Raw genomic sequence first — 27,714 nt, forward strand, 5'->3', positions numbered from 1 at the left:
CTGGATCCCTTGTGGGGGCTCCTTGTTATGCAGTCGATAGCAAAGTTGGATACACATTGAGATCTATTTAGATAGTCTCTGGGTTGATACTGCACATCTTTTGGAGCATTCTGTTGTGGAAATAAACAGTCTTGGAGATTTCCAGAAGGATTTGGTTCTAAGTAAAATGCTATGACTCGCCTGACGTCGAGCATATGTAGGATGGCCTCTTGAGAGTCCCCATGTGGTTCTGGGTAAAACATGGCAAGCTGTATGGGTTGTTTTTTTATGAAAGGACATCCATATTTTAGGCAGCATTTTTGGGTGTGGTTGCAATGTGACCATGTCTTTAGCGAAGATGGTGTAAGGCGGCTTGGCCATCACTGCCCCAACCTCGCTGACTTGTCTGGCTAAAGAGATCGCAACTAAGAACACAACTTTCAGATGTGTGACAGATGAAGTGAGCAGGTCACTAAAGTTTCAAAACGGGCTCTGGTGAGGCATTCAAGTACAAGGTTTAAGTCTCATGGTGGTGTAGGTTGTTGGACTTCCAGGTAAATGATCTGTATACCACTGAGGAAGCGTTCGGTGATCAGGTGTGCAAAGACTGAAGTTCCATCCAACTGACAATGAAAGGCTGCGATAGCTGCTAGGTGTACTTTGATTGAGCTCATAGATAAGCCCGATTCTTTCAGTTCCAGTATGATCAGGAGAGACGCCATGACTGCAGTTAAGTGTTTTTGTTGGCACCATAATCTCTTCCATTTTTGGAGGTAAGTAGTGGAAGTGGTGGATCTCCTACTATTTAATAAAACATTTCACTCTTTTTGAGCAGGCTAATTTGTCGTGTTGGAACCATGCAAGACCCATGCTCGGAGGTGAAGTGTCTCCCAATTTGGTTGGAGAGTCCAGCCTTTGTTCTGTGAGAGGAGATCTGCCCACAAAGGAAGAGTTCATGGAGTGCATACTGCCAAGCGCAGAAGGTAAGGGAACCAAGTCTGTCTGGACCAGGTTGGAACAATCAATATGACATGGGCCCTGTTGGTTCGTATCTTGCAAATGACTCACAGTATTAGAGGTATCAGTGGGAATGCGTACATGAGTGCTGAGTCCCATTTGATGAGGAAGGCACCCCTATTCACTGGGATGCTAGTCCCGCCCTGGAGCAGAGAAGAGGGCACACTTGTAGTTTGTTGCTGACACAAACAAGTCTACAGATGGAAAGCTCCACTTCTAAAATATCGATTGGAGGACACTGTTGTAGATCTCCCATTTGTGTTCCTGGAAGAAATGTCTGCTTATTGTGGCCACCGTTGTGTTCTGGCACCCCATGAGATAAGATGCCGAGATGGTTCAAAAAAAATAAATAAATAAGTAGAGCAGCAGTCCTGCTCCCTTCCAATCTCAAATGCAGAAGATGCTTTACCCCAGAAACCAACACCTTGAGTTTATCCAAAGACGAGAGGCAACGGACAAGAGAAACCTAGGATGCCTAGTATTGTACAGGTTCACGAAGGGAAGCCCAGTCAACTTCCTGGAGAAACTGATGGAACAGCTTCTGCCCAGTGTGGTACTGGAATCCTTCTGATTCCTCATCCTCTGTGACCTCCACCTCCATACAGACAACACAAAGATACAAAAGTACTCGATCTCATGACTGACACTGAAGCCACAGGATTCTCCTAGGCCGTATCTGGATCCATACATACAGACAGACATGCTGGTCCTACTTTCAGCCAAGGAGTGAACGCTGGAGATAGACCACTCTTCTAGTCTTGCCACTACCTCAAAACAGGCAGAGATCAGAGCCTACAAAGCTGGTCTACCCACAAGATCCCTTGAACTCTCTACTTCAATCCTAGGAGAATAAGATATCCAAATACAAGGCCAAAGTGCCAATGAGTTAGCACAAGAGGACAAACCACCAGTCTACCACCATCAACAACTTGGCCCCAAGCCACACATTCCTCCCACACAAAACAAGATGATCATCATAGTTCACAAATTAACTTCATAGGTCAAAAGAACACCAGTGAGTGGTGAAGAAAAATACTGAACCCATTGCCAGCAGCACTATAACTCTTAGGGGGCCATGCTACTGCAGTAAACGAGGCAAAAACAAGCCTACTACTCTGGAACTCTCAGTAGAAGCAGTCAGCAGAGCTATTCGGCACTGTGAACTAGCTAATCACTCAGACTGCATAGTCCAAACAACAGATGCAAGTATCAACAGCTGTGAATAGGACATGATCTTATCAAAAGTATACTAACAACTGAAAACAAAACTCTGAAGAGAAAATTCCACCTCTGACTAGATTGTATTATAAACCCCACAACCTCTGAGTTTTTCCCTCACACATCTTAAAAGCTCAAAAGCCCTGGAGGGGTAGGGAGGAGGAGAATACATCCACAACTTCTGAAGCTAAGCCATACCCCTGATGGCTAGTGAAAGCCAGCCAAAAAACCAATTATGCTCAGTAGTAATGGAAATAATCAATGCCTCCTTCAGAAAAGCGTACCTACCGAGCTCTGAAAAATACAACAGTTTTCGAAATCTTCACGAAGGATTGAGTGAAGCTGAGTACCATCCCAGGAGGAATAACCAAACCCACCACCACTCAACATCCTAAATGCCTTGCAATCAGGATTCAGACAAGAGCAAAGCACAAAGAGCTCAAGTGGCATCGAAAATGTGACCTTACAGCCATTTCTACAGTCATAGCAGTGGATCTCAATGCAGCTTTCGATACAACATGGTGTTTGTCATCAGTAGATCTCAAAGCTCTTTAGTGTATTTATCCTCACAACACCCCTGTGAGATATAATCCCCATTTTTACAGATGAGGAACCGAGGCACAGAAAGGCTAAGTGACTTCAAGATCACTGAAAAGTCTATGGTTGAGAACATAATTGAACCTAAGTCTCATGCATTCTAAGCCAGTGCCCTAATCACTGCGTGGACCATCCTTCCTTTCCACAGACACAAGGTATCAATAATATGACATGGGAATACTACATTCATTCCTCCAGTTGAACTTGGTGATGGGTAACTGCTCCTCCTCTCCAAAAGCCCACACTTGCAGGGTTCATTACTATTCCCTCTAATTATTAGTGGCCTGGGGGAATCCCCAACCTCTATTTGATGCATCCGTGATTAATGTCCTTGTTGGGAAGGGGTTTGAGAACATTACCCTTCCTTATACACTGTTGGGTTATAAACCACCATTTAGTCCTGCAAGGACATGAAATGACACCCAGATCTTCCTGTCCATCAGGTGTCTTGCTGGGCAGTAGACTGACTTGAGTAAGAGTTGTAGGACACAAGGAACTATGGCAAGTGGTGTCTTGTATGTGCATACCAACGTATTTTGCAACACTCCAATGCAGGTCCACACCATCATAGCTAGTTTTCTCTCAAGCTGTTGTGATAGCAGGCACATGGTTTCCTCAGGCAGATACACATTCTCCAACCTGAAAACAAAGCTCCTATGAATTCTATCCTCTGATGGGATAAAAGAGTTTTTCCATAGTTAACTAGGAGACCCAGCCAGATAAGCAGAGAGAGCTATCCTAGGCTCATCACCATCTCTTGCTGGGATCTGCCCCGATCAGCCAATCATCCAGGTGAAGGTAAATGTAGATGCGCCATCTTCACAGGTGGACATTTTGTAAAGGCTCTTGATTCTGTAGGAAGTCCAAATGGCAGTATCTTTTACTGGTACTGATTCGGCCCCACCGTAAATCTCAAGTACATCTTGTTGGTTGGGCAGATGACTATGTAGAAACACACATCCTGCACGTTCAGAGCCATGAACCAATGTTGAGCCTGCAGAGATGGAATGACAAAAGCAATTCATGTATTTGCCCAGTCTTCTCAGATCTAAGATAAGATGAAGACCTTCTTCTAAAAGAAGAAATATCTGAAGTAGAAGCCTCTTCTCCTGCACTCCTGAGGTATCTCCTTGCCAAAGCAACAAAACTAATTTTTTTTATAGGCTGCCTTGAGAAAAGTATCTGAAAAGAAATCAGTAGGGGAATAAGGTGAGCAAGTGAATAGGTAACAATATATGATGGTGTCCAACACCTTCCGTCTGATGTGACAGTGGACCAAGGCAGAAAGGCAGCTCCTTAAGGTGATGACAGGCTTTAGATGGGAGCCCCATAACAGCCTGCCACTCATCAAACCTGCTGTCTTTATGAGAGTGCTGAGTGTGCAATGGAGATTAATGATGGGAGTTCTCCTGGTTCTGAAATGACCTACATGGATTATTCCAGCAGAAGTAACTTGAGTTTAGCATCCCTGGATTTGGGGGTCCTTGAGGACAATGCCCAGCACACCAAGTAACTGATATGGCACCCCCAGAGAGAAGATGCATCAGATGTGTCCCTCAGTGAGTCCATCACAATACAAGCAGGGTTTGAGTCCACCATGAGGCACGGCAGTTGGCACAGAGCACCTTGCCTCACTGTACAGAGGTGGTGTACAGGGAATTACTGGAGGTTTTTTCTTTTCATATCAAAATTCAAGAAAGTAGCAAGGTGAAGATGAAATTTTTTCAAAGAATTAGTGAAAAAAAGGAATGACTTTGCAGTTTTAAGAAAGTGCTGAGTCAGACACTCACTGAGTTCCATCTCTTGCCACAGGCAACATGAAGAAATACAGAGGAATGTGACTGCTACACACTTTATGCCCTTACCCAGGAGCATGTTCAGCCCTGACAGACACAGCTACTCAAAAAATCCAATCTCACATGCATGAGGTGCATGCACACCTACAGTCAGATACACATCTACACTGACATGATTCAAAGAAATACGGTTCCACTGTTGATAAAGACAGTATATTGACTAGTTTCAGAGTAGCAGCCGTGTTAGTCTGTATTCGCAAAAAGAAAAGGAGTACTTGTGGCACCTTAGAGACTAACCAATTTATTTGAGCATGAGCTTTCGTGAGTTACAGCTCACTTCATCGGATGCATGCCGTGGAAACTGCAGCAGACATTATATACACACAGAGATCATGAAACAATACCTCCCCCCACCCCACTGTCCTGCTGGTAATAGCTTATCTAAAGTGATCATTAAGTTGGGCCATTTCCAGCACAAATCCAGGCTCTCTCACACACCCCCTTTTTTTTTTTAAACTTTGATTTAAACTTGGAGAGTGGTCAGTTTGGATGAGCTATTGCCAGCAGGAGAGTGAGTTTGTGTATGTGTGTGTGTCCCCAGGGAAAAAAAAAAGGGGGGGGGTGAGAGAGCCTGGATTTGTGCTGGACATGGCCCACCTTGATTACCATGCACATTGTAGGGAGAGTGGTCACTTTGGATGAGCTATTACCAGCAGGAGAATGAGTTTGTGTGTGTGGTTTTTGGAGGGGGGTGAGGGGGTGAGAGAACCTGGATTTGTGCAGGAAATGGCCCACCTTGATTATCATGCACATTGTGAAGAGAGTTGTCACTTTGGATGGGCTATTACCAGCAGGAGAGTGAGTTTGTGTGTGTGGGGGGGTGGAGGGTGAGAAAACCTGGATTTGTGCTGGAAATGGCCCAACTTGATGATCACTTTAGATAAGCTATTACCAGCAGGACAGTGGGGTGGGAGGAGGTATTGTTTCATGATCTCTGTGTGTATATAATGTCTGCTGCAGTTTCTACGGTATGCATCCGATGAAGTGAGCTGTAGCTCACGAAAGCTCATGCTCAAATAAATTGGTTAGTCTCTAAGGTGCCACAAGTACTCCTTTTCATTTTGAGTATATTGACTAGTAACACATGATCTTGCAATGAGACCCTATGAGCTAGCTTCAGAATGGTCCTGTTTCAATAAAATTGCACATATCGCATATATTTAGTTACATACATTTTCAGATTAGTCCAATATTAAGTAAAAACTATTAAAGTTGATGTTGGCACCTTAATGTTGGAAACAACAAATTCCATTAACTTAAAAACATCTCTTGCAAATGATGTTATCTACACTTTCTTGCAGAATGTATTAAACAGCAAAATAAGGCAGAGAGCTTCACATACATAAAAACCAACCTCAACTACTTAATCTGTCATCTAAAAGCCAAAAGGTAGAAACAGATGAGAACTTTAAAGATGGCTCCATCTACAGCTTAATTGCTAAACTGGACATAATCCAAGCAACTGGAAAATAGCTGATACATAAGTAAAACGGATGGGAACAGACCACCTAACTGATAATGTTTGGATTTACCTGTAATCTCCAAAGATTAACAATTTATCTTCAAGAAAATTGACTGAGGACATGTTCTTCAATCTTATGGTCAAAAGTTTGTGTGTAAAAGGCAGAATGCCAATTAAGATGGAGACTAAACTCTTTGGGTGTTATGATGAATGCTGGAATGGAAGCCATAGATAATGTTGGTTTGATGGCAAGACCTTTGAAGTACACACATGGTTTACAAAAGCAACTTTCATACATGTTTGAATGAAATTTAGATAATGCCTATGTAGTGTATTTTGAAAGGCAAACCACTGGATATTTTAACTAGTGCTTTGGTTGATAGCTTGAAATGTCTTTCATGGTGTGCTTTAATATACATTTCTGAGCTTGTATATTCCTATTCTTTGTCTTGAAGAGCAAACTGTCTAACTAGAATTTGCTTTCATTTACTAGTACTAGTTGTAAATTAGAATTGCACCTAGTGGTCCTAATCTGGATTGGGGCTCCTTTCTCTTGGGCCCTCAACCAATACAGAAAAGGAGAATCTCGGTCCTGAAAAGCTTACTGTTTAAAGATACAAACAGAAGAAGGGTAGAGAACATGCATAAATATACAAATTAGCATAGTAAAAGAATTGGCACAGCTTTGTTAGTCATGTGTACTTAGTTTTATTTTTGTTTGGAGTTTTTTTTGTTGTTGCTGTTGTTTTAACCTTTCTTAGTTGGGATTAGAGGAAGGGAGGGAGTACAGAAGTAATAAACATAGGTTGTCACACATCTAGCCATAATTAACAGGGTGGGTTTTGTAGGCATCATAGAGGTTAGCCTTAGGGAAATATCTGAAGAAAGATAAAGCAGTGGCTATTTGGATTTTAATCAGGAAGATTTTCTCATGCATAATGGGCAACATTGCCACATTTAAGGGCAAAGCTGAATAGTGGACATTAAAGGCTGGAAATGCTGGTAGAGCAACAAAGGCAGGGGTCAACATCGTAATAGGTACTAGATTAGCTAAATTATGAAAAGGCCTCAAAAAGGTAAAGACATTAAACTTGTATTTGATGTACACATGAAGGTAGATTCAATGGAAAGACTCAGAGGGGGCTGATGTGGTCTAAGGCCATGTCTACACTAAAAACTTTAGGCAATGCAAACTATATTAGCATACAGCCACTAAACTTAGTATATCACTCAAGCGTGTGCATACCTGGCTGTTTGTGTTGATGCTGCATGTACTCATTAGCAGTGCTTGTCTCAATGCAAAGCACAATACTCCAAAGGGAAGTATCCTATGTGCCACACGCCAACCACTGGCACAGTGCCTTTTGGAAAATTTTTATGACGTGTAATGTGGTACAAAGGAGTTGTGCAGGGCTGGGGAGCTAGGGGTCAAGTTCCCAGCATGCAACTTTCTCCATCCCATAATGTTATCCATACCCCATAATTTACATCCTTTTTTAAATTCCACCAATCTATGTGGCACTTTTCACTGTTCCCCATCTCTAATACAAGCATGGGACCTGCACAGCTCTGCACTATTCTCATGAATGCTGCACATACAGGACACATGATCCTCTGGAGGAAGAACTGAAACAACGGGGGATGTGATTATTTTTTCGAGGACAGGTTGCTAATAAACAAAGCAAAAAACAGTCCAAGATTGTTGGTGGAGTTCACAGAGCAGACACAGACATGCAACACCACTTCTCGGCCCAAGAAATAAGCACTGACTGGCGGGATCAGATCATAACGCAGGTTTAGGATGACAAGCAGTGGCTGCAGAATGGATGCAAAAAGCAACATTCCTGGGTTCTGTGCTGAGCTTGGCCCAGCCCTCCAGCATAGGAACATCAGAACAAGAGCTGCACTGACTGTGGAGAAGTGAGTGGAGATTGCACTATGGAAGCTTGAAACATCAGATTACTACTGGTCAGTGGGAAATCATTTTGGAGTTGTAAAATCCACAGTTGGGGCTGTTATCATGCAAGTGTGTAGAGCCATTAATCGTCTCCGACTATGCAGGATTGAGATTCTTAGCTATGTGCAGGACACAGTGGATGGATTTGCAGCAGGGGGGTCCTTGAACTGCAGTGGGCCGATAGACGGCACATATATCCCTAGTTGGGCACCAGCCCACGCTGCCAGAGTACATCAATAGAAATGGCTAATTTTCTATGGTTACATAAGCGTTAGGGGATCACCACGGAGATTTCACCAATTTCAGCATGGAATGGCCTGGGAAGATGTATGATGCTCACACCTCTAAGAACACTGGACTGTTCAGAAAGCTGCAAGCAGGGACATTCTTTCCCAACCAGTGGATTACCATTGGCAATAATGAAATGCCAGTAGTAATCCTGGGGGACCCAACCCTACCCTACCCCCATGGCTCAAAGCCACACAGCCACCTTGACAGCACCAAGAAAATATTCAACTGCTGACTCAGCAGATGCAAAATGACCACTGAACATACTTTCAGTAGACTGAAGGTGTGTTGACTCTGTTTACTCACAAAATGGGATCTCAGTGAGAAAAATACCCCAATGGTTATAGCTGCCTGTTGCACCCTGCATAATATCTGTGAGGCAAAGGAGGAAAGTTGTCACTGAGGTGGAGGGAGGTAGTAGAGTGGCTGAGTTTGAACAACCAGATAAAAGGACCATCACAAACTCAACATGGAGCCATGCAGTTGCAGGATGCTTTGGAAGAGCACTTTAATGGCCAGACACATTAACGTGCTGGACTGTACTCTGGCCCTGAAGGTTTAGGAGCTATAAGGAACTGTGTAGTGTTTGGTGTATATTTATAATTATTACTGTCTCTTTCACTAAATCTATGAATTATATGGTGCTTGCCGTACAATTACACATATTACTGGTTGTTTTGATGAACCTATGATTTCTATGGTGCTGTATACTTACAAGAACTTGGTGCTTTGAGTATTGCTATGCATTCTGCAGTATGTGTGGTAAATTAATAAAGATGAGTTTATTTTCAAAAAATAAATTTATTGAGTGAAAAAACAGTGCAAACACAATGTGCAAATACAAACTAACAAATTAATGGAACAGAACCTTTAAAATTAGAAAGGCAGCGAACATTTCTTTCTATCTCAGTGCACAAATGCAGTCCATTTTGACTACACATACATTGACCTGTGAGATGAATACTTGGCATATGTGAATGTGTCATTGTCCTTACTGTCCCGCATTATGGAGTGACGGGGTAGGGATGCAACTCATGATGTCACATAGAATGTCAGGGGTGTAGAGAGCTGCCACTATGGAGTTCTCCAGAAACTGCAAAGGGTGGCCAGAGTCCATGATTATTGGACCTGCAAGTCAACTACAGTCTGCAGCATTTGTGTTTGCTGCCCAAGAAGCCCCATTATGCCCTGGTGCATCTCTTTCTCCTTTTCCTGCTGGGATTCCTGGGTCTCTCTCCATTTTCTCCTGTCCTCTCAGTCCCTCTCCATGCTGGCTGCCACATTGGCCAGCCAGGCCCTTTTTTCACAGTCCAATGTAACACTGGCTTGTATGGTGTCGCTGAACCTATCTTCCCTAGACCTCTTCTCTCTCTTCCTCATCAGGGTCAGGTGTTTTGCAATTGAAGAGGGAGCACCCCTCAAGGCCGCAACAGCAGCAGCTACAGATAAAACAGACAAATTTATCATTGGATTTACAGTCACAATGGAAAGGGAAAGATCGGTTGCAAAATTTCCTTCCCTTATTCCAATAAAAATTTGTAATGAGACATGCTTATTGTACACTTCACCTTTGGAGTGCCTCTGCCCAGCACCACTTTCCAGTCCCAGCTACAGTGAGTATGGTCTGATGGGGGTGGGAAGGCAGGAAGAAGAAAGGCATTAAGATTATCGTTTACATAAAACAGAGTTTTGGTCTCTGTTTTCGTGAGTACGAGTATAAGGCAATAGCACTGAATATTGGCACTATTTTCAACTGGCGGTGGCAACTTTAGCTGATCTAACTCCTGAGGGTAACAAAGGCACAGAGAGCACAGCTGCTGCTGGCCTCCGGAAGTTGCTCAGGCCTGTATGCCACAAGCCTGTTTACTGCAATGGTGCCAGCCAAACTCCTGATGGAGTGACATGATAAAGTGTCCTGCCACACAGGAAGAAATAAGGCAGCCATCCCTCAAAGCCTTTGGGAGAGGACTGCACACTATCTTCCTGGAAGTTTCATCAAGAGCTCTCAGAAAGATAGAAGGTACATCTCCATATACATAAACAATATGCTCCATATGGCCCTTTACCATTTAACTCAACAGTAAAATGAAAAGCACATACCAACTCTACTTCCATTTGTTGTACCACCACCTCTTCTCATACAAGTAAAACAGTGAAAAGCCAATAGCTGTGTCTTGTCAATTTGGGGGATGGGTGAATCCCATCTTTATAATTAAACATAAGGAAAATGTATGCACATACTCACCGCAAGTTTCTTCCCCTTCATTGGGCTCATCTGTGCTCGGCTGGTGGGACTGGTTAGACTGCAGTAGAGTCTCAAACAGGTCCCAGCATAGCTGGGCTATCCCCCACTGTGTCACCCCCTCCTGCTTGCTGTTTATGGCAGGGGTCGCTGTCTCAGCCTCCTACGAGGTATTTATGGTAGTCTGTAGGATGCTGGCAGGGTCTCATATGTATGACATGTAGTTTGTTGTAAAAGTGGCAGTTCTACAGTTCACCATCAGATAGTTGGTTGGCCTCCCTGGATTTGTGGTACATCTGCTTCAGTTCCTTTGCTTTTATGTGGCACTGGTGCTGATCCTTGTCATACCCCTTTCACCGGTATCCCCCTTACAATCTTCTCACAGATGTCCATTTCTATGTCTGTGCCCCCACAGGCCCAGGAGATTCAATACCTCCTGTCTACACCAGGCAGGAGCATATCTAAGTGTGGAGCCAGGATAGACAGCTGGGCAGTTGCACACAAGAGACAGCTGCTAGGTGTGTTCACTGAGGAGGGCAATCAGAAAAAGGTTTTTAAAAAATACACCAGGTGTTTTCAGTTGGTGTCGCTTCCAATCTCTGACTCCTGAGCAGCAGAGTTCACAACTGTGACCAGATCAGTCACTGTCAGGCATTGAGACAAAGCTGCCAGAGTATTGTTACAATTGACATAGGTCATGCAGCTTCGCCCTGTATCGACTTCATTCAGGGAGGTGGTTTTACTGTGTTTACCTTAATGGGGCCTTTACAGCAAGAGACAAATTTTAGTGTGTACACATGTACAGCTGACGCAAGGCAATTTATGTCAACCTAAATTTGTAGCCTGGTCTACATTACAATGAGAGGCTGCTTGTGGAGAGGTGGGGGGTGTCACCTGACAGAAGTGGCCCAAATTCCATTTAAGGATTGGATCTTCTTGAACTGGTCTTTCATTGGCTGACAATAAGACAACTGATTAAGAAGAGTAGGATGCAGGAGCTGCTTAAAAAAAAAACCACACACCCCATCAAGTGATCAGTTCCTTTGTTCTACCTCCTCCCAGTCCAGACTGGGAAAACTAGTTCCTATGGGCTGCAGCCAGACTTTTCTTCTAGGAACTGACTCACTTGAATGAAGACTATCAAGCCATCAGCCTTGATGGCACTCCTATTAACCTCTCTGCTGGATATACGGATTTCTGCCACCATCTCCTAGATGTCCCAGCCCACGATGGAGGCTACAGTGGAAAAGTGAAGTGTTACCATACAGGTAACTATCAAAATGACATTTACAAAACAGGAGGAACTTTGCAGATTGATATAGACATACTAATCAATCACAGAAGTTATACTACTATCTACACTAGAAGGGTTTACAGGAGGGGTGGGCAAACTTTTTGGCCCAAGGGCCACATCTGGGTATGGAAATTGTATGACGGGCCATGAATGCTCACAAAATTGAGGGTTGGGGTGCAAGAGGGGATGAGAGCTCCAATTGGGGGTGCAGGCTCTGGGCTGGGGCCAGAAATGAGGAGTTCAGGGTGCAGGAGGGGGCTCCAGGCTGGGGCAGGAGGTTGGGGTACGGGGAGGGGATGAGGGCTCCGGCTGGGGCTGTGGGTGCAGGAGGGTGCTCTGGGCTGGGACCAAGGGGTTCAGAGGGCAGGAGGCGATCAGGGCTGGGGCAGGGGGGAGTCAGGGGTGCAGGCTCCGAGTGGCGCTTACTTCAAGCGGCTGCCAGAAGCAGTGGCATGTCCCCCCTCCGGCTCCTACATAGAGGCGTGGCCAGGCAGCTCTGTGCACTGCCCTGTCCACAGACGCCGCCCCTGCAGCTCCCATTGGCCATGGTTCCCAGCCAATGGGAGCTGCGGGAGCAGCATGCGGAGCCCCTTAGCTGCCCCTACACGTAGGAGCTGGAGGGGGGACATGCCACTGCTTCTAGGAGCCACAGAGAGTGGGGCAAGTCCCCGACCCTGCTCCCTGGCTAGAGTGCAGCAGCGGGGCAAACCCCCAACTCTGCTCCCTGACAGGAGCTCGAGAGTTGGATTAAGATGTCTGGAGGGCCAGATGCGTCCCCCGGGCCATAGTTTGCCCACCCCTGGTTTAGATGTACAGCTATACTAGCAAGTCTTTCTTAGTGCAGACCTGGCCTCAGTGTTAGTGGCAAGGAAGGAGACGGGAACTGAGCTAGCGAGTAATGGCTGGAAAGAGTGCATATAATAGTTTACGCTTATAAGACCACATGAACACAAAAGCTGCTGTCTCCAACTACAACAGCTAGAAATTGCAGATACCTGCAATCAGATGTGCTTGAGGCAGTTTAATGTTTATTTACTTTGTTTTGCATTTCAATACAATACATACCCTGTTGGAACTAAGAACATGGTGGGATAGATATATTTTTTTCATTTCTAATAGGTCTTATATTGCTTGCTGTTGGTATTTGACAGTCAACTTAAATTACAGATATTGACACAAAAGGTATTGATAGTCTCCAAAACAGATCTCCAAAACAAAGCCTAAACACTGAAAATTAAAACCCTTTTCTTAAAATCTTTAAGTAAAAAAAGCCTCCCACCCCCAGCAGTTCAGAAGCAGCATTTTCATTCTATGGCAATTATCTCAGGGATACATGTAACAGCTCCATTGTATTTTAGTTCCAGGAAGTGATTATGCTCAATAGAATACAAGGCTTGCATCTGTCCTTCTAAAAGGCCCTAAAGGAGGGAGGCGGAAGCTCAGCTACCCGTGCCTCATTTATGAAACTATTACATACCTTTCAATCAAACTCCAATAATACCTTAATGTGTTGGGCTATCTCCTCCTTAGCACCTGCATGCAGACTTTTGCACCAGGACTCTGATCATGTGGCTTGTCCCATGTGGGCAGACCCCTGCACAAGTCCCATTGCTTTCCTGTTTCTGACTGGAACTTTGAGGGGAATGGAACACTCAAAGCTCCTGTGAGACAGTTGCTGTGAAGGAAAAGTGAAGGAAGGCAGAAACTTGCCTGCCCAACTGAGCTGCAGCAGCCCTACTACTGGCAGGCACTTAACCCACCCGCAAGCCTGCTAAGGAGTACAGCAACAGGCCAGTTCTCCGGGACTCTTTAGTAGACCCACAGCTACAGAAAGCTCTGGCCAGCTTAAATAGCTCACAAGTCAGTGAGTCTGGGGGGGGCGGGGAGGAAAGAGATTCTGGAGGTCTAGCCAGCCAGAGATACCATTAAAATTTAGAACACTGATTGAATAAATATATGCTTTACTCAGACTTTCCCAAACCCCCATGCTCATACTGCTTAACAAAAAACTTTACTCATGAACAATGGGAACCAGGCGTCAATTCACGTTTAACAGGTTAGTGTAGTGAAGTAAATTCATCAAAATAATGAATAACTGGAATTGGGGCACAACAGGGATGAGCAGCAGTGCTACGTGAAAGGAACTTCAGCAGACATACCAGAAGACAAGGGAGGCAAACAAATCTGGGGACTGCCCATCAGACCAGCCACTTCTACAACACACTTCAAGTGACACTTGATATGGACCCCACCAGCACCCCACATACAACTGTGGACACTTTGCTAGAGCCTGAGGCAGATATTGCTGCAGCCCTCAGCAAGAAGGAAGGACGTGATGCAGAGGGGGACACAAACCACAAGGCAAGCTAAGAGCTCTTTAAAACTCTGCTGGTGTCAAGCCAGCTCCTCCAGGCAAGCACAGATGAGCCCACTGGTGAAAAGGAAGGGAGCTCATATAAGAGTGTGTGTTATTCCTTATTTTTTAACTTTTTGTTGCCCAAAACCTCATCTCCCCTTCCTTCCCCTGCCCTTCTTTCCCATTTAATAGTGGTTCCCATGCAATCTGTGCATTTAAGAGAACAAATGCATTGATTTTTGATTGAATTTGTTTTAATACTTTACAAGTAAAGTAAGCAAAGAAGTTAGTATAGCAATCCAAATTATACAGTGTCTTATGCTCCGAGGTAGAGGTGGCATCTAGTTCTCCGTTCCTGTTGGCTTGTTTGGCTAGGCACGGGGCCCATGCAGTGTACTTTGTCTAAATAGCAGTGTCCCTTTTACCCTCGAGAGATCTTGATGAAATTTTCATTAAGATACTTCGCAATCCTCTCCTGAACATTTCTAGCGACGGCAGCCTTGTTTTCTCCCCCTCCCCACACAATAGGAGACTTTCCCATCCCATTGTGCAATGATCTCTGCTGGTACCATTTCCATAAACAGACTAGCAGCATACAGGCCCAGGCAGCTTCAAGACAGAGTACCAGCTGGGTTCCCTCTGCCTGACACCATCAGGAGTGAGATATCGGTCAGATAACCACTTACTGCAAAAATATTGGCAATATTCACCACACTTGCCTAAGCTCATACCCAAGGCCGCCCAACATCTAAACTTCACATGCCACAGACCACCACCACCCCTGCCAGACCATAGTCCCCATGGCTTGAGCTCTGCAGAGTGCTATAATGAGGTGCTCCAAAGCTTAAATGACAACAATTAGCACTTTACAGATATTACAGGAATAATATAAGGAGTTTTGAGACTTATCTTTCCTTTTCTGTTGTGACCGTAAATCTAATGGCGTATCTCTGTTTTAATCAGCAGCCTTTAGTGTGACAGCCTTGAGGTGCCCCTCTACATCTGCCAAATATGTGACTCTGATCAGGTGGAGAAATAAGTAGACCATGAACATGTTCTGAAAAATCTTCCAGTCCTCTTCAGGTACTGGCCATGAACACAGGCTTGGAAGACCAGGTGTCTATGACCATGGAGAAGGACCACAACTGGAGACAGTAGCTGCTTCAGGAGAGGCACAGGGATGAGTGCAGCAGGAAATGCACCAGATCATCTTGGGTTTGTTCATGCCACAAACTCAGATGCTGCAAAGCACTGACCTACATACCTAAAAACCCCAGTCACAATAGCCTTTCCAATCCAGGGAAAATTCCATGGTCACTGCTACCTATGGCCCCACAACAAGTAGCAGTATGGTTTCAACTGTCACCTCTACCACTCAACACCCAAGGAAAACAAGGAGAACCACAGACATGTGAAAACCACAAGATCAGCCACAATGCACTACATGTTTTGTAACATGACTGAAGGGCTGTTATATGTTCTTAAATACATAAAAAGAAATGTTTCTTGCTTACTTGGGTTTTTTAAGTATGGGTTGCCCTATCACAATGCAGCTAAAATGCTTTTAGCTTCAATATTTGCACTTGAACTTTGTTTCCTGTACACAATAAAGTTCTACTTTTGGAAACTCAAGCGTTCATTTATTAGTTTACATCAAGCATAACTGTCACATTACAGAATTCAAAATGGGAGTCAGTAATCCACCCATAACAATGAAGTGTTCCCGGTGGATCCATTAGCATTTACATAACCATGGAAAAGTATCACCTTCTGTTCACATACTTACTGGGAAGCTGGGATAGTGCCAGTACAGGGTATGCTTTCTATTGCCCCACCGCCGTTTGGAAACCCCTTGCTGCACATCTATCCACTACTTCCTGCACATTGCCAAGAGAGTCAGTCCTGTGCAGCAGGATACACACAACAGCCTTGCTTACTTGGATGACAATGACCCCCACCATGGACTTCCCAACTCCAAACTGATTGCCCACTGACCAACAGCAATCCAGCATTGCAAGCTTCCAGAGTGTTATCACCACACTTCTCCACACTCAATGCAGCTCTCGTCCTTGTATCCCTATGCTGCAGCAAGTTTGGCACGCAGATCTAGGAATGTGGCTGTCACATTACATAATCTTATCAGAAGCATATTTTCATATGGAATGTGACATAACTGAGATGTACTTTATGCAAGATGGCTCACGTACAATATCATTGGAAAAGTCATGATTTACTGAATGTAATTATCCAGTTTGTATGCCTGTATCATTTCTGTATCTAAAGTTAGGAATATTAACTATGTATCTGTGTTTCAAATGTGTTACTTTGCGTGTCACCCCAACCAGCGCTTCAGGTACAACAATGGAAAAGCCAGACAGGGCTAATGGGCCAATAGCAGAGACAATGGACTGTGAAAGAGCTTAGTCTTCCTGTGGACGCTGGAGACAGCTTATGAGCAATGACTGCCACAGCCATGCAGAGGGGTGGGTCCGAGTCACCTGGTACTGCATACCCCTCCTCCTCCCCCTTTTGGAATGCCAGTGGTTTTCCTCTGGAAGACAAAGGGTTCCTGCCTTACACAAGAGCTATACAAGGCAGGGGAGTATCATCATCACAGTTCTCCTCTGCCTGCCGGCCCAAAGAGACGCTGAAAAACACCTGGAAGAAAGAACTGAATGGGGGGTGGGGGAGGCGGAGAGAAGGATTGAGCCCAAGCTGGAAGAGCATCTAGCTTGTGAGTAATAATACCCGAGGTCTCAAGAGGAAAACCAGTGCAGCTGCCTTTCAAGACCTTCTGTAATCTGCCTGCAACAATATCTAGGGTGAGAAAAACTATTTGTAACCAATTTCTTTAGTGAAACTAGCTTAGTTCGCATGTTTGGTTTCGTTTGCTTAGTAATCTGCTTTGTTCTGTTTGCTACTGCTTTTACCACTTAATTTGCCTTTTGTAGTTAATAAAATTTGGTTTATAATATAACCTAGTGTCTGTAATTTCTAAGTAAGGGGCGAGAAGTTGTGCATACCTCCCTCCACATTGAGGGAGGAGATGAATTTCATAAAACCTTTGGGTTTGTACCCTTTAAAAGGAGTAAGCACCAGAGTGCTGAAACAAGTCCCTTAAGCCAAGTCTTCCCAGATCTGAGCTGCAGCTGGGTGTGGCCCTGTCTGTGAGCTTGGCTGGAAGAGGCTTGTGAGCCTAACCCAGCAAGGCCAGTTAAAGAGGGCCCATGCTGGCAGAACAGGTATACTCAGTGGTATCTTAGCACATCAGGTGGCTTCCTAAGTGGCACAGCCTATCACAGGGGCCTTTTCACATCCAAAAGTTCTGCAACCACAGCTTGTCATCCCAAACCTACATTACAATGCAATCCGACGATCAGTGCTTGTTTTTCAGCCCAAAAGCAGCAAATAATAATGGGGAGCTACCACCTGAATGACAGCAGCAGCCAGATGTATTTATGTGCTACCTATCAGCAACCTGTCATGGTGGTTGAGTAACTCCGCTTCCTCACATATCCAATTATAGTAGTACTCAATGAAGTTCTGCAAATACAAGAGAACTGCACATCTTATATTAGCAACAGTCATGAGAATTGCATGGAGCTCTGTTGGGTCCATACTTCTGCCTGAGAGATGGCAGAGGCTGTAAAGTGGCATATGGGACTGTCAGTTTTAAAAAATGGTGCGCAAATAATGGGATGGAACAAGCATTATGGATGGAGACGGACATTGTGGGAACCAGAACCAAAAATCCTTCAGCAAATTACTGCAAAATGTCCCACATGGCACTACACCGGACAACGGTACAGGGCACATCAGCATACCTACCCATGGCACTCCACGTTTTCCATCAGTGTAACCACTAGTGGCGTGTACGGGCAACTCCAACACAAGTAGCCAAGTATGCACGCACACAAGAGATACAGAAGTTGGTGGATGTATGGTATCGTAACTTATGTCAATCAAGCTCTGTAGTGTAGACACAGCCTGTCATTTGGTTCTTCACTACTATAATAAAGTATTAAGTAACTCAGTTTAGACAATCAGAAGAATTTTTGTATTGTGACCATTATGAAAAGTTGAGTTTAAAACTAAATTAAGAAAATATAAAAGAGGTCTCATTTATTTAGCTTTCGAAAGGTCAACCAGTGACATCCATCTGCAAAAAGTTAAGTTGGAAACTGAGTTAAATGGGCACAAACTAGAAAAGGGCTGTTTTATTGACCAAGTATCTGAAATTTACTGAGGCTATAAGCGTACTATAGTGAAAAATATAGCAATTCCATGTTAGATGTCTTCTTTCACACTCAACCCCGGACCCTCAACTTCATGTTGTTTTAAACATTGACCACATTCTCAGAAGGAGCAAATATATTCCATTTACAAACAATTAAGTCCCCTAATTCAGCACAGAACATTTTATCAGCAGAACGTAAAGGATGTTTCATTAATCCACCACACTTGTGACCAATTAATTTTACAGTGCATTTGAAAGGTAAGGGCAAAAGCTTGAAAAACCTTAATTGCAAGAGGCAGGTGGACGTTTTACCTCCTAATCAAACATGTAAAAGCAATTTCTGAAGAATTTAAGATCCCCATTTTAGTGGAAAACCTTTGAAATCTATTATGAACATTATGCTAATACAGGGATGAAGCATGCTGAAAACAGAAGGACAGAGTAAAAGTTGATTTAATATCAAAATAGTATCACTATTTTTATATTTAATTTGATAAACTATACTTTTGAATTTACCTCCAGCTGCAGAATTTCCAAACTGATACACTAGAATACTGCAGAAAGTAGAAGGCTTTCCTCTAGAATTAGGTCCAGCTAGCCACAAAAGCACCAAGGCCCTAGATCATAAAGCCATCACTAAATTACTATGTAGTATATAAGAAACAACCATACTGGGTCAGACCAATGGTCCATACAGCCCAGTATCCTGTCTCTGACAGTGGCCAGATGCTTCAGAGGGAATGAACAGTACAGATTAATTTTGAGCAGTCCTTCCTTTGTCCAGTCCCAGCTTCTGGCAGACAGAGATTCAGGGACACCCAGAACATGAGTTTGTGTCCCTGTTCGTCTTGGCTAATAGCCCTGATGGACCTATCCTCCACGAACTTATCTAGTTTTTTGAACCAGGTTATACTTTTCGTCTTCACAGCATGCTCTGGCAAGGAGTTCCACAGGTTGATTGTGCCTTCTGTGAAGTATTTCCTTATGTTACTTTTAAAACTACTGCCTATTAATTTCAGTGGGTGAATTCCAGTTCTTGCTTTATGTGAAGAAATAAATAATACTTCCTTATTCACCTTCTTCATAAGATTCACAATTTAATAGACCTCTATCATATCCAACCTTAGTCATCTTTTTTCTAAGCTGGACAGTCCCAGTCTTAAGATCTCCTCAGACAGAAGCTATTCCATAATCTTAATTTTTATTGCCCTTCTCTGCACCTTTTCTAATTCTATGTTTTTTGAGATGGAGCAACCAGAACTGCATGCAGTATTCAAGGTGTGGGAGTACCATGGATTTATATAGTTGCGTTATGATATTTTCCATTTTATCATCTATCCCTTTCCTATTGGTTCCTAACATTGATGACTGCCACTGTATATTGAATAGATGTTTTCAGAAAACTAACGACCACATCATTTTTTGGAGTGGTCAGAACTAATTTAGAACCCATTATTTTGCATATATAGTTAGGATTATTTTTTATAATATGCATTCCTAACCACTTGGCAACACTGAGTTTCATCTACCATTTTGTTACCCAGTTACCCAGCTTTGTGAGATCCATTACTGACTCACTGCAGTCAGCTTTGGACTTAAAATTATCTTGAGTAACTTTGTAATGTCTGCAAACTTCACCACCTCACTGTTCACCCCCTTTTCCAGATCATTTATCAATAGGGCTCCACGTCTATCACGGAAGTCACAGATTCCGTGACTTTCCGCCACCTCTGTGACTTCTGCAGGGGACAGTGTGGTTGACCCGAGGGCCACCCAAGCAGCTGGCACCACAGCCCTGGCCAGAGCAGCTGCTGCACCACGGCCGGCAGCCCCTGGCCACGGTCCGCTTCTATTCGACCCACCACCTATTCAATTTATCAATTTGTTCCAAAACCTCCTCTACTGACATCTTAATCTGGAATAATTAACTCCGATTTCTCATGTAAAAAGAATGTCTCAGGTGGGAGATGGGAAGGGGGCCTTGCCCATATCCTCTGCAGTGAAGACCGATGCAACAAATTCATTTAGTTTCTCTGCAAAAGCCATGTCATCCTTAAGAGCTCCTTCAGCACTTTGATCACCAAGTCACCTCACTGCCTACTGGCAAGCTTCCTGCTTCTGAGGTACTTAAAAAAATATTTGTGTTAGTTTTTGTGTCCTTTGCTAGTTCTTCAAATTCTTTCTTGGCCTGCCTTATTATACTTATACACTTGACTTGCCAGAGTTTGTGCTCCTTTCTGTTTTCCTCTCTAGGATGTCAGTTTTTTTAAAGGATGCCTTTCTGCCTCTAACTGCTTCTTTTACTCCGCTGTTTAGCCATGGTGGCATTTTTTGGTCCTCTTACTGTTGTGTTTTTTTCTAATTTAGGGTATACATTTAGTTTGAGCCTCTATTATGGTGCTTTTAAATAATCTCCATGCAGTTTACAGGCATTTCACCCTTGTAACTGTTCCTTTTAATTTCTATTTAACTAGCTTCCTCATTTTTGTGTAGTACCCCTTTTTGAAGTTAAATGTTACTGTGGTGGGTTTCTTTGGCATTTTTCCCCCTATAAGAATGTTAATGTAATCACATTATAGTCTTTATTACTGAGCAGTTCAACTATGCTCACCTCTTGGACCAGATCCTGTGTTCCATTTAGGATTAAATCAAGAATTGCCTCTCCCCTTGTGGAATCCAGGACAAGATACTCCAAGAAGCAGTCATTTAACATGTCTTAAAAAAAAATTTTTTTCTTCAATCACCACCTGAGGTGACTATACCCAGTCAATAGGAGGATAGTTGAAATCATCCATTACTACTGCATTTTTCTATGTTTGTTTCTCTCTAATCTCCCTGAGCATTTCACAATCACTGTCACCATCCTGGTCAGGTTGTCAGTATTCCTGCTGCTATTTCTATCCATATTCTATGGTATAGTTTGATTTGTTTGAGATTTTTCCTTTATTTCACTCTACGCTTTTCTTAACATATAGAAACATTCCCCCACCAGTGCAACCTACTCAATAATTCGTACACATTTCGAACATTGCAAATGTTTATTTATGACACCTTATATGCAAAGTGAAAAGTTTTACCCACTCATTAAGGATGCACCAGCTTCTAAAAAATCTGGACTCATTCTTCCATGGCTTCTTCCAGGAAATTCCAAATTCACTCCCTTTTTAAGGTTCACATGCAGATTCTCCAAGGGATAATAAGGTTTTGATGCCTAAAGGGCTGTATGCTATTTCACATTATACAGATTAGGCCAATTATATACTTCCTTCAGCAGATAGCTTTAAGTTTCATGCTGCCTTTCTAAATATGCTAGAAAGTTTCAGTGGGGAGGAGAGGGCAGAATCCAGATTGGAGTGGATACAATATGGAATTGCAGGAGAGGATCTTGGGACAAAAGTTTCATACCATTAACTCGATGAGCCTGAATGTAAAGAGAAGAAAGCAGATGGAGAGTAGCTGGAAAGCCAGGTGGCAGAGTTAGAAGGACAAAAACTGGGTTGGAGGAGTCAGGCAGAAGGTGGTCAAATGACAGGTAGAGGGATTAAAGGATAGCAGGCAAAAAAAATTGGTGACAGAAAAATGGATCATGGTAGATACAGTCAGTCACTGAAAAAACGCATGAACAGAGCACAATATCCACCAATCTCCTCTCTTCAAAAGTTGAAGGTGGATGTGGAATTCAATGAATGAAAAAATAATGCTGCTTGACAAGGCACATGTCAGAACAAAAGGAGAAAAAGAACTAATTTGTAAATGCAGGAAAGTCCCATGATCACAGGCCTTTCCCCAGAGTTGTTAAACAGCCTGGGTACAAGAATAGAAGAATCAGATGCTCCAATTAATCATAGTGAAGGATTAGCAGGATGGCCTTCACAATGGTAAAGAGGAAGAAAAGAATAAAGAGAAAGGAGTGATTTACAGAAGAATCAAAACAAGAAGAGTGGAAGAGGAAATTTATTCTATAAATTAACCGGGTGGGGAAAAGTCACAAACATACTACGTATGGTAAAGTTTGTTTTCTTTTAATTCAAAAGCTATTACACCAACTCACCATCAAAAAAATTCCTCGTTATACCATCAGTATAGCAATATGCAAAAAGCACTGGCTACAGTCAGACTGAGCTGGTATGACATCATATATTTGCTGACCCTAAAAGTTACTGCAGAATACAAGCTCTTTTTAAAAGTTTTAGTCCTTCTGGTTGCAAAGAAGTCTTCAGAACCTGTACTAACGTAGTGCTATCTTCTCATATATTTAAACTTTCTGAAAAAGTAGCTCCGAGACAGATTAACTTCTTCCATTCATTTCAACACCAACAATTATGACTAACTGTGGTATGTAATCTATCATTTAAATCAGCTTCCGTACCAGATGACTGGAGGATAGCTAATGTGATACCAATTTTTTAAAAAGGCTCCAGCGGCGATCCAGGCAATTATAGGCTGGTAAGCCTAACTTCAGTGCCAGCCAGACTTGTTGAAATTATAGTAAAGAATAGAATTATCAGACACAGATGAACATGATTTGTTGGGGAAGTGTCATCATGGCTTTTGTCAAGGGAAATCATGCCTCACCAATCTACTAGAATTCTTTGAGGGGGGTCAACAAGCATAAGGACAAGGGGGAACCTATGAACACAGTGTACTTAGATTTTCAGAAAGCCGTTGACAAGGTCCCTCACCAAGGGCACTAAAACAAAGTAAGCTGCCATGGGATAAGAGGGATGGATCAGTAACTGGTTAAAAGATAGGAAACAAAGGATAGGAATAAATGGTCAGTTTTCAGAATGGAGAGGTAAATAGTGGTGTTCCCTAAAGGTCTGTACTGGGACCAGTACTATTCAACATATTCACAAATGCTCTGGAAAAAGAGGTAAACAGTTAGGTGGCAAAATTTGCCAAGGATAGTTAAGTCCCAAGAAGACCGCGAAGAGTTACAAAGGGATCTCAAAAACCGGGTGACTAGGCAACAAAACAGCAGATGAAATTCAATGTTGATAAATACAAAGTAATACACATTGGAAAATACAATCCCAAATATACATATAAAATGATGGGATCTAAATTAGCTGTTACCACTAAAGAAAGATCTTGGAGTCACTGTGGCTAGTTCTCTGAAAACATCCACTTAAAGTGCAGTGGCCATCAAAAAAGCTAACAGAACATTTGGAATCATTAAGAAAGGCTAAGATCAGAAGACAGAAAATATCATATCACCTCTATATAAATCCATCTCTATATATGCCAACATCTTGAATACTGTGTGCAAATGTGGACACCTCATCTAAAAAAAAAGATATACTGGAATTGGAAAAGGTTCAAAAAAGGGCACAAAAGTTATTAGGGGTATGGAATGGCTTCCATATGAGGAAAGATTAATAAGACTGGGACTTTTCAAGTTGGAAAAGAGATAATTAAGGGGGATATGATAGAGGTCTATAAAATTATGACGGATGTGGCGTAAGTAAATAAGGAAGTGTTATTTACTCCTTCTCATAACAGAGGAAGTAGTGGTCACCAAATGAAATTAATAGGCAACAGGTTTAAAAACAAACAAAAAAGTATTTTTTCACACAATGCACAGTCAACCTGTGCAACTCTGCCAGAAGATGTTGTGAAAGCCAAGACTATAACAGGGTTCAAAAAAGAACTAGATAAATTCATGGAGGATAGGTCCATCAATGGCTATTAGCCATGATGGGCAGGGTCAGTGTCAGAAGCTGGGAGATAGGTGGTGGATCACTCAATGATTACCTGTTCTGTTCATTCCCTCTGGGGCACCTGGCTGGCCACTGTTGGCAGACAGGATACTGGGCTAGATGGATCTTTGGTCTGACCCGTATGGCCGTTCTTATGTTCTTAAGATAAAATTCAACATCAACTATTTTTCTGCTGATCCTTTCAGCACCATCAGCAATGCTGGGATTGTAGGAACGACTATCTCTGCACTATTCAGTCCTTACTGCCCTCGTGTTTACTAGAAAAAGATATTTTTAACGCGTTACCTTATATCTTATTACTCCAAGTAGTCCCATTGGAGTCAGTGGAACTACTCAAAGGCGGAACTGCTAACCAACGATTAAGGGGGTTCAATAGTTTGTTACCCTGGTAGTTACAAAAAATAGGAGGTAATTTGTAGAATGAGTAGATGGGTATTATGATGCTTTTTCAATTGTAGATACAGGAACACTTTACAATGATAGGTAAGCATTACTGTCCCCATTTTAAAGCTGGAGGAAAGGAGAAAGAGAGATTAAGTGACTAAGGCTATGTCTACACCGTGCATCTTACAACGGCATGGCTGTGCAACTGCACCATTTTAAGATGTGATGTGTAACTGCTCTTTATTGCCATGGGGCCACATCTTTGTCACCAGGAGTACTGTCCACACCGGTGCTTTTCATCATTAAAACCTTTGTCGTTAAAGGGGGTGTTTTTTCACACCCCTGAGCAACAAAAAGTTTTAACGACAAAAGTGCCATCGTAGACATGGCCTTAGGGCACGGGTGGGCAAACTTTTTGGCCCTAGGGCCACATCGGCTACAGAAATTGTATGGCAGGCAAGGTAGGGAAAGCTGGGCAAGGCTATGCCTCCCCAAACAGCAAGGAGTGGCCTGGCCCACGCCCCCATTCCAACCCCCCCAGAACTCCCACTCCCATCCAACGCCCCCTGCTCCCACCCGGGCATCCTGCATCCTATCCAAACACCCCTGCTCTCTTCCCCCTGACCATCCCGCCGGGACCCCTGCCCCATCCAATCTCCCCTGTTCCCCACCCCCGGGACCCTTGCCCCATCCAATCTCCCCTGTTCCCCACCCCCTGACCGCCCCCCTGCGGCCCCCCCACCCCCATCCAACCCTCCCTGCTCTCCCCGCCCCACATTACCTGTGGGGTTGTGGAAAGGGGGGCTCAGTCCTTTCCCTGTGCGTTTCCCCTGCTCGTTTCGCTGCTCTTCCTGGCAGTCGGGCAGGGCTCGCTCCCTATCTGGGCTTGGCTGCTGGCCAACATGCTGGAGATGGAGGGGGGCCCTGGTTTGCTCTGCCCCTGACCCTGGCAGCAGGGCCCAGGCCCCTTGACCACCCCCCACCCGCCCCGGAACTCCCCCTGACCGCGCCACCCTGGAAAACCAGGTCTGGCCGCACTCTAGCCATGCCATCCGCCTGGAGCTGCAGCTATGCTGCCCAGGTACTGGGGGAACTGTGACTGCGAAGGAGGCAGGGGAGCAGAAGGGGAGGGGCCAGGGCCTAGCCTCCGCCCTGCTCACCATGCTGCTGGGGAGTTGGGCTGGCTCCTCTGCAAGCCTGTCCTGACCCCACTCCCTGGCAGGAGCTCAGGGGCCAGAGTCCCGAGGGCCATAGTTTGCCCCCCTCTGCCTTAGGGTATGTCTACACTTACAGCACTGTGGTGGTACAGCTACACCAGTGCAGCAATGCCACTGTAGTGTTCAGTGAAGAAACCGGGAGAGCTTCTCCCATCACATAGGTACTCCATCTCCCCCAGAGGCGGTAGTTATGCGGACATGGGAAGCCCTCCTGTTAACAGAGCACTACCTACACTGGGGCTCAAACTGGTGTAACTGCACTGCTCAGGGGTGTGGATTTTCCACACCCCTGATCGATGTAGTTATAGTGACATAAACCTGTAGCGCAGACCAGGACTTTGTGAGGGTTCAGTGACAGAAACACAGCCTAGCTTTGCTCCCTTCCAGTCAGAGTCCACAGAGTAGTTACTGAATCCTCACAAGACCCTGTTTGATTACAACCCCGCCGCGAATACGTCTGGGTTTAATTCCGGGGTTAGGACGATTTCAGAAAAGAGATGAGGAGGAACGACCCAGCATACGCGTTACCGTGGTGAGGAGGGCACGGCAAAGTGCCACCGCACCTCCTTTTGTACCTCTTCTTCAGACACACCCACAGACTTCCACGCCACGCACACGCGCGGTGACTGGATGGAAGTTTGCGGCCGCACCGAGGAGCGCGGCGGCGGCGACTCCCAGCGCTGTGCCGGCGGAGAGCCCCGCCGCGCCCGCGGACTGCGGCCCCCGCCCACGCAGGGAGCCTCCCAGGCTGGCTCTCCGCCACACCGGCACCTCAGCCCGGGCCAGAGCCGCAGGCCAGCAGGAGGCGCGCGCCCCGCCGCGAGCCAAGGGCAAGCCCCGCGCCGCGCCAGCCCGGCGGCTCCCTCCCGCCGCGGGCGTCGGAGCCCTGTCGATGCGGGGAGCTCGGCGGCAGCATCGGGCCCCGGTGCCCGGCGGGGGGGGCTCCCTGGTGGCGGGGGATGCGCCCCAGCCCCCTATGCGGGGACAGACGGGCGCTGTCCCCACAGGCCCCGCACCCCGCAGCCGCCCAACCGGCCGGGCTCTTACCACGAACACGGAGCCCCGCACCGCCTCGGAGACGCTCTGCCGCAGCTCGGCCGCCGTGCCCGGCTTGCTGAGCGCCCGCGTGAACTTCCGAGTCTCCGGGGGGACCTGCGCCTGCGACATGGCCGCCGCCGCCGCTGCTGCTACCGCCGCCGCCGCCTCGCCTCGCTCCCGGCCCCTCACTCCGCGGCCCCCATGGCCCGGCCGTGGACGGCGAGCCAGTGTCGCAGCTGGCGCCGGCCCGAGCGGCTCTGCCCTCTCAGGTGGCCCCTCCCTCACTCAGCCCATGCTCCCAGCGCGCGCCCCGCTCCCACCCCAAACACTGAGTCACACGAGGGGGGAGGGCCTAGGGTGCAACCGCGGTCGCTGATTGGCGGAGCCGAGACGGCGAAGGGGTGGGGCCACCCATCATGCCCCGCCCACACCTGTTCCCCGGATCCGCGTCGGATTGGTCGCCCCGCGACCTGCCCGGCGGCTGCCCTCGCGCACCCCGCCCCCGCGTCGGTCTCCCCTGGGAGCCGCGGCCAACATCGGGGCGGGGCCGGCGTGAGCCGGAAATTCCCGCTTGGCGCTGAGCGCGTCGTCACGGCCTCCCCTCGCCCAGGGCGGGTCCGCAGCGTCCTGTGCGGGCTGGCGCGGCGCCCGCTGGCGGGGATCGGGGTCGGGGTCGGTGGTGGGGGGCCGGCCCCTGGGCGCGCAGGCTCTGGCGCGCCGGTCCGTGCCCCTTCAGAAACAGCGTTTCACAACCCTCCTCCTCGGCCCCTGTCTCCCGTCGGTGCAGGGCCTGTTCCTGCCCCGAGCTCTGCCTTGTGTCCGGGGCCCTCGCCCAGGCACACAGCAGCTTTG

General features: G+C 45.5%; 1 protein-coding gene and 1 long non-coding RNA gene across 6 annotated transcripts in view; both read right to left on the reverse strand.

Moving 5' to 3' along the window:
• DOCK9 (dedicator of cytokinesis 9) overlaps positions 1–27,183 on the reverse strand; it is a 336,209-nt gene extending 309,026 nt beyond the window's left edge. For all 5 annotated transcript variants that reach the window (XM_073348476.1, XM_073348510.1, XM_073348458.1 and 2 more), the window contains exon 1: positions 26,872–27,183. In XM_073348476.1, coding sequence (XP_073204577.1) covers positions 26,872–26,991 — 120 coding nt within the window. In that variant the 5' untranslated portion in view covers positions 26,992–27,183. The remainder of the gene's footprint in view (positions 1–26,871) is intronic.
• LOC140912993 (uncharacterized) lies at positions 9,596–10,609 on the reverse strand. Its single transcript, XR_012159435.1, has 2 exons — positions 9,943–10,609; positions 9,596–9,813 (listed from the first exon to the last, which is right to left on the reverse strand). It is a non-coding gene; the product is annotated as an uncharacterized lncRNA (long non-coding RNA).
• Positions 27,184–27,714: the final 531 nt, after the last annotated feature.

The sequence above is a fragment of the Lepidochelys kempii genome, chromosome 1, assembly GCF_965140265.1.
Source record: "Lepidochelys kempii isolate rLepKem1 chromosome 1, rLepKem1.hap2, whole genome shotgun sequence".
Classification (NCBI taxonomy): domain Eukaryota; kingdom Metazoa; phylum Chordata; order Testudines; family Cheloniidae; genus Lepidochelys; species Lepidochelys kempii.